This window comes from Trachymyrmex septentrionalis, unplaced genomic scaffold, assembly GCF_001594115.1.
Source record: "Trachymyrmex septentrionalis isolate Tsep2-gDNA-1 unplaced genomic scaffold, Tsep1.0 scaffold9, whole genome shotgun sequence".
Classification (NCBI taxonomy): Eukaryota; Metazoa; Arthropoda; class Insecta; order Hymenoptera; family Formicidae; genus Trachymyrmex; species Trachymyrmex septentrionalis.
In genome coordinates, this window is record NW_017306091.1 from 4,568,863 (window position 1) to 4,576,168 (window position 7,306).

At 30.6% G+C, this 7,306-nt stretch overlaps 3 protein-coding genes across 5 annotated transcripts in view; 1 reads left to right on the plus strand and 2 right to left on the minus strand.

Annotated features, from left to right (window-relative positions):
• LOC108755737 (6-pyruvoyl tetrahydrobiopterin synthase) overlaps positions 1-2,250 on the plus strand; it is a 6,871-nt gene extending 4,621 nt beyond the window's left edge. For both annotated transcript variants that reach the window (XM_018498943.1, XM_018498944.1), the window contains exons 2-4: positions 246-445; positions 1,490-1,569; positions 1,926-2,250. In XM_018498943.1, the coding sequence (XP_018354445.1) occupies positions 363-445; positions 1,490-1,569; positions 1,926-2,230 (468 nt within the window). In that variant the 5' untranslated portion in view covers positions 246-362 and the 3' untranslated portion in view covers positions 2,231-2,250. The remainder of the gene's footprint in view (positions 1-245; positions 446-1,489; positions 1,570-1,925) is intronic.
• Positions 2,251-3,356: 1,106 nt separating this feature from the next.
• On the minus strand, positions 3,357-6,243 carry LOC108755762 (alkaline ceramidase). Of its 2 annotated transcripts, XM_018498996.1 has the most exons (5): positions 6,117-6,243; positions 5,767-6,035; positions 4,377-4,533; positions 3,994-4,231; positions 3,357-3,831 (listed from the first exon to the last, which is right to left on the minus strand). In XM_018498996.1, exons 2-5 carry the CDS (start codon positions 5,857-5,859, stop codon positions 3,510-3,512), a joined length of 810 nt encoding a protein of 269 aa, XP_018354498.1. In that variant the 5' UTR covers positions 5,860-6,035; positions 6,117-6,243; the 3' UTR covers positions 3,357-3,509. The 2 variants fall into 2 exon arrangements, with proteins under 2 accessions (XP_018354498.1, XP_018354497.1); XM_018498995.1 differs by having other exon boundaries at positions 5,767-6,243.
• A 507-nt stretch (positions 6,244-6,750) lies between these two features.
• Positions 6,751-7,306, minus strand: part of LOC108755775 (malate dehydrogenase-like) — a 5,461-nt gene continuing 4,905 nt past the window's right edge. The window contains exon 4 of the transcript XR_001939786.1: positions 6,751-7,019. The gene's annotated coding sequence lies outside the window, so the exon portion shown is untranslated. The remainder of the gene's footprint in view (positions 7,020-7,306) is intronic.

Below are 7,306 nucleotides of genomic sequence, written 5' to 3' on the forward strand. Positions count from 1 at the left end.
AGTTAGAAAATAGCAGAGATTTTGTTCAATTCTTTCATAATAAATCTGCTATCATATTCCGCTGGCAAGATTTTGTTATATATTTACTGGTTCTGCCAACATAATTTACAGCAGACGCTTTGTAGAATCTATTTTCCACAGGCTATCTAAAATAGATTTCTGATTCATCGTTATATACTGTATTCTTTGTCGGACAATTATTCACAGAAATTTCTGATTATTCTAATAATTATGTCGATTTCCAGCTGTTGCGGTCATCGCCGTGCATTCACCGGAAGGAACATTTTTTTCATTGTTTACAACATATCCTTAAGCTTCGTATCTACGTGTTCCCATTAAGGGAAGAATAAAAGAAGTGGAGAATGGAGATTCCAAATCGTGAAAGAAGGCCGATCGCTTATTTGACTCGGAAGGCACAGATATCTTGCTGCCATCGTTTACACAGGTGCGTGAATCGAGTTGATGAATAGAACGGATCTTTGATCTAACGAACACTTATAAATTTCACGATCTACTGATTCAGGGAAGGAGAACGCTTCTTGTTCATTGCGAGCAATGCGTTTATTACGATTTCCCGGAATATTATGCGATGTTCGAATTAAATTAAATCTTAAAATCAAATAACTTGAAATCATTAACAAAAAACTTCTTGTTAAATCCCAGAAAGTCATTCTTGCAAAGAATTAATCGTTTTTCAATCATTTAAAAGATAATTAGACACTAATCGGTTTTCGAACGATATATTTACGTTCTATAATAGTTCGTTTTGTATTCAAATGAAAAAAATTTCGTTCTCGGTCTTCATGTTTATTGTTAAAAGCTAAAAAAAATTTTACTGTTATTTTTACGTATAAAAAACATTATATATACAGTGAGTGCAAAATGTATTTATACAGAAAAAATATTTTTTAAAAGAGCTTTATTTTTAAAAAGTATTAATAAATATTATCGAGCAAGAAATGAGTCAGCGAATTGATGTTGAATTAACATCGATGATTTCAATTTGACATCGATTCGACGTTTAATTGACGATCATTTCTTGCTGGGTAATTAATAATTTATTCAAAGAATAAAATAGACTGTATGTTTCTTAAAATTATATATACTAAAAAGATATGTATTAATTATAAAAAATATATTATCTGAAAAATTAGTGAAAATTAAAAATTGTATTATTTGAATGTCAAAAAGTATTCGTAAAGTCAAGAAATTTAGCTTTTAAAATCAAGAATATATGCGAAGCTCGTTTGTCAATGTAAGAACAGAATGTATTCATTGTATAAAATTGCTAATTAATGTTTATTTTCTATAAATAAGACTTTTTTAATAAAAAATTTCCTGGTACGAATACTTTTTGCTCTCACTGTATGTATAATTACATAAACATTATTAAGCTCATATTTAGAGAAAAAAAATCAATTCATTGAATTGATTAAAGGAAGATTTTATTCAGAACAACGTACCGATTTAAAGTTATTTATAATTTTAGCCCATTCCTAAGCGATAACGAGAATGAATTGATATACGGAAAGTGCAACAATGTTTTTGGCCATGGACATAATTACATTGGTAATGTGTATTATCAGTTTATCACTTCGCTGTTTATAATACATCACATACTAAGCAAACATAACAAGATTAATCTTAAATAATATATCTGAAAAAATACCGTAGGACCATATTTTTTCGTCGAATTAGTTTTTTTTCTTTTCCTAGCGGAAGCTTAACATTTAGAAAGTCTAATTTAATTAGAATCGTTTAATATATAAATTTTAAAGACTGTAAAAAAAAAAGATAACATTTTTGCTAAGAGATTGGAGATCATTGTTTTGGAATTTTTTCAACTTTTAAATGTTTAATGTTAAATTTTTTGATGCATGAAATCTTACGCATGAAATCAGAATAAAATTAATTTAACTTTTTAGTGGAAGTAACCGTCCGCGGACCTGTGAATCCGTTAACAGGAATGGTTATGAATTTGGAAGATTTAAAGGATTGCATGCAAAAGGTGTTGATGGACAAAATGGATCACAAAAATATAGATAAACAAATTGAATACTTTCATAAAATGGTTTCAACGACCGAGAATGTTGCTATATATATTTTCAATGACTTAAAAAAGCACATGTCCAATCCCGAATTATTATATGAAGTAAAGGTCCACGAAACTGACAAGAATGTTATGTGTTTTAGGGGGGAATATGATGAAAATGTATCTTCTGCTTCTTAATTATTAGATTATTTAATTGTACAGACTTATTCATCTCTGATATATTTGATATTTTTATTACACGTTTGTATAATACAATTACATAATTTGTATAATATTTAATTACATAAAAACAATTGAAAATAATATATGTAAATTATGTATTATATGGATAATATATAAAATTCAACATTCCAGTTTCATCGTAATTTCTTTAAATAAAACAGAGTAGTTGTAGCTGGTAATTGTAATTACAGTCTACAATATCACAAAAAATTAAATGCTTTACCGTAATATGTTTTCTTTAATGTACACACATATGTAGTCTTATATCTAAGATAGTTGTTAGAATTTTGAGATTATATTCTTAATTAGAATTTAATTAATAGGACACTATTAATTAATATGTATCTATGTTACATCTTTACATGTTTCCGGTACTTGAAAATATAAAATACACACGCATGCGTATTCTTAGTAATTTGTGTATTATAGCACATTTATAAAATAGTCCTTTGTAAAAAAGTTAACAAGAGTACATATCACAATATAATCATTTCATAAATAATTTCTAATTCGCTAATGTATACATATATGTAATCATAAATATCTGCGATTTTATAATCTCTTCGCATGAGGAATTAATAATTTTCATATACGCTGCTTTTAATTATGTACAGAACTTATTACATCGTTTATAACAATGTAACGAAAATGTTCGTTATAAAGTTATATATACCTTTTTATAAGGTCAATTCCAGATTTTGGGAAACACTTTAATAACTAATATAACTAGGAGGAAAGCTAATTGTCAGGTAGAGATATTAGTAGGGACATGTAATTCGCTTATTAGTCATTGATATTTTCAATTATTTTAAATGCTAAATAAATAAAACGTATAATCTTTAAAACAATAATTCAAAAGACATATATAATAATAATAATAAATCAATGTCTCGAATCAAGTATTACATATGCTCATTTATAGTGACTTCCGAAATTATCACTAAATCATAAATGTTCACTGTGCCAGTTATGTAGAGATTTCTTTATATCACATTTTCATATTTTTTCTTACAATATAAAATTTAATTCGTCTTAAAGATATTTTATAAGCAATTCTTTAAAGCAAGATATAATATAAAATATGATAAAATTAATGTTTATATAAATCACGGGACACCATGTTAAACATCTGCGCATTTAAACGCTAAATATTGCTATAGTTGTATTAAGTATACTATTGCGTAATAAATAATAATGCATTACAATATTAATGCTCTCGAAATTATTATAAGAGCTATATATTCATATTGTAACTCGACTTGATATAACTTCGAATAGTTACGTATGGTATACCGAGTTCAAAGTTGTCCCTGGGCCAATATTTGAGCACTGGAGATTGCTGCGGCTTCTCATCTTGCACGGCGAAATACGCAAAGAGCACCGCCGCAGTGTAACTCGCAATGAAGATAAACAAATGCCACAATGCATGGAGATATGGGAAGTTTAGATTCAGCCAGGTATCGCAGAACAGACGATCGTTTAGCCAACAGACCACCGCTAGTATCCACATGACTCCGCATCGCAATCCTAGTCTGTACACTCTTACCGAGGTAGTCCTTCAAATTTTTTAAGACACCGTTACAATATAATTCTTTGCGACTTTTACATCGAATATATTCGAATATATACTTATGTTTCCGTCATATTAATCATTACTGGAGTTTTTCTTTTCAAATCCACATAATATTCTATATTAGATGTCTGTACAAAGAAATTACCTCTTCAGTTCCATGATCAAGAATCCAATCGCCGGTACACCCAGGCTCATCAATGCGAAAGCATTTACAGCCGGATGTATCAAGGCCAAGCCAGTGGCGATTAGAGTGGGCAACGTTGCGCATATAGAGAAGAGCTTTCTGTCATTATGTACGACATTGGGGAAATATCTTCTGGGAAAGAACATACAGAAGCCTGCCATATACACCCACAAAATAGACAATTCATCTAATAGTTGACCTATCGCATATATGCACAAGATTAGCTAAACGCAACAAAAATGTCAATTTTACCAATTAAGCAAATACATACATCTCGATAAATACTTTTAAATAGCATTTCTTTTGTTATTAAGTAGTAAATACTTGATACTTGGAATTCTCACCTATCAAGGACAGAGTAGCGTGAAAATACGCGCTAGTAAGTCCGACTATCATCAGTAAAAACCAGAACACATGAATTCCTGGATTCACAAAGCGTGCATAGTCTCTAAATAGGTGCATGAGCACGGGTGGAAGCAACACGAAGACCACATTGCTCAACTAGAAAATAAAAACAGTAGATAAGTTAAACAATGAAAAATATACTACTCTCTTTCTATATTTGTATCATATTTATTTTTTCAATGTAATTCATCATGATTTAACGGTTCTGTATGAAAAATGGTCTTGTATATTTGCATAAATTATATTTAGCAGAAATATAATATCATGTTTCATTGTTCTAAAATAGGAAATTTAGTTCCAGATAAACTGTTTTCAACAACAAACAACTTTCGTTTATATTAGAACGATAAAATTTCTACATGAAGATAAAGGCTCATCAGATATACAAGAGAAGATAAAGACTCATTGTATCAAAATTATTAGAGATAAGAAATAATGAATCAAGATATACAAATTAACTATATTCTTTCTTGTCTTTGTGTAGGTAGAAGTATACTGTTATCTTGTTACCTTTCTAGTATATATCTTTTGTTTAATAATATAATTTCATTATTTGCATATTACAATTACATAATACAAGCTTTTGTCTCGGATCTAAATAACTTTGACCTATGAAATTGTCAATATAATTAGAATCTGCCTCGAGCAAAAAAACCTGTCTCGACAAAAGACTGGAAACTATTTATATACTTGAGTCAATGTAACTCTGAATATTAAGTATTTTTGTGACTAATTTAGAAAATATTGGACATTAAGATGTTATTGTCCACTTGTACCTTTATCTTGAGAAAAAAAGTTGTCATTCCATAATTCTTAATTATAATTCAATCGGATCTTAATTCTTGTGGTTGAATTTTTGTGTAGAAAAAATAAATTCCTATTTAGAATTTATAAAAAATAGCCATAAAAGCTGTGTATCTTTTATCTTGCTGCTAAAGTAGTATGGACTTCCTTATCACAAGTCTATTATTATGTCTATTTATGACACTTTTACCTTTGAATTATTTGACATTTTACAAATGTAGAGTTTGTCTTGTATAAAAAAAAACTATCAGTCGAACTGTCCCTCGTGCAAAACATCTGGAAACTTATTATCATTCAAATATATATAATTTTCAACATTAAATATCTTCGAGATAAATTATTCCTCGGAGAAGTTCCTTATTTTCGAGTCAATCGTATAATTAAAAGTCCATCGAATTGCGATTCTCGTGACTGAAAAAGTATACTTGGACTTTCTCGTCCATGTAGAACCGTTTTGAAATTAATCGAACAAAGAAAGGTTCATAACGCGCATAAACGGCATGTAAACAAACGCGCAATACGAACCGTATTCATAAACTCGGCGATGCTAGGAGAGATGTTGTAGTTGCGCTCACACCAATCTACGGGCGAACTGCCATGTTCGAAGGGTTTCCACATGATTGCTATTCTCTTGGAATAATTCAAGCTGTTTGAATCGAGAGATTGAGAAATACTTATTAAGCTTGGTCCCTCACGGAATCATATAAACCTGCTCGGCCTGGTCCCTCGTTCTCAAACAATAGACACTTCTGTACAATTCACGCGCGCAATAAATGCCGTGCGATTCCGCATATCTTGAATAAAAAGAATAGAAATGCGTATTTTGTTCTTTGGTTTAACGGTACATCTCGGCAGAAACATTCACAATTACTCACGAATGACTGGCAACGTACGACGTGACGATTGACAGTAAAACGACTACACGTAACTAACTGCGAAGTGCGACTGCGGACAGTGCGGACTAACCAGAAGTACCAGAACCAGCAGGATAGATAAATGTGCGCTCGCGCACAACGTACCACTACTGACAACGACCAACTTGGAGCAACTTGGACGAACTGCGATCGTAAACTGCGATTAACGGCCAGGAACGCTGAATCGCCACTTTTTTTGCCCTTATGAGCTTTCTTTTTATATTAATATGGCTTACATACAAGCGAAGATAAAGACTCGTTATATATTAGAATGATTGGAGATAAGAAATGTGATGAATCAAGATATACAAATTAACTATATTCTTCCTTGTTTTGTGGAGGTATAAACGTACTGTTATCTTGTTATCTTTCTAGTATATATTTTTAATAATATAATTTCTTTAATTAATGTAATGTTTTGTTTAATAATATAATTGTATTTGCAATTACGTAGAAACTTTCACGGATCAGCGAAAAAAGCACCTTGGAATCCTTGAATCATACTTATTATCGACATGAATCATCTTATTATCAAAACAAAAGATCACATTGCAACTGCGGATTACAATTTATATGCGCAGTGAGCTGTAAGCGCAAACGCTACCGAGGGGTGTGTTCAGGAATTACGTTCAGATATAATTCTAGACTACACTCACGTATATTATATGAAAAGTGTATACTCGGAGTTATCTAGACATAATTCTTGAACACACCCAAGGATTGTCATAGCTGGATACTGCAAATAAAACTTTTCCCTATGAGATAAGTTTCGGAATGCGCCAAATTCGCAGAGATGATTGCAATCACGGACCAGGGATATGTATCATCAAATATCGTAGTAATGACGTCGAGAGGATGGAAGCTCTAAAAAAAAGGAAAAGAAAAAGAATTATTGTATATGTATCTGGTGATATGATTCCCCCAATCGACACCAACTAAAAAAGTAACATAACATCAATATTGTCATTTTGCACTAAACAATACAAATGTATTCTCTAAAACTTTTCGAGTGAATTTCACTCTGTAGTATAAAATCATACTCATAAAGATTGAAAATTCAATCAGTCTTTGTTTCAAATTCATTCAATTTTCACTCATTAGAGTAAGATTCCACTTGAAAGAATTTAAAGAATTAATATAGAACAAAGAGT

What these genes read in the sequence shown, in the direction of transcription:
- LOC108755762 (XM_018498996.1), bottom strand. Translation starts at nt 5,859, where the DNA reads ATGTGGAAACCCTTCGAACATGGCAGTTCGCCCGTAGATTGGTGTGAG. An exon ending in CGCTACTCTGTCCTTGATAG is followed by an intron (nt 4,232 to 4,376) that starts GTGAGAATTCCA and finishes TATATGCGATAG; the next exon opens with GTCAACTATTAGATGAATTG. An exon ending in TTGATCATGGAACTGAAGAG is followed by an intron (nt 3,832 to 3,993) that starts GTAATTTCTTTG and finishes AAAAATTTGAAG; the next exon opens with GACTACCTCGGTAAGAGTGT.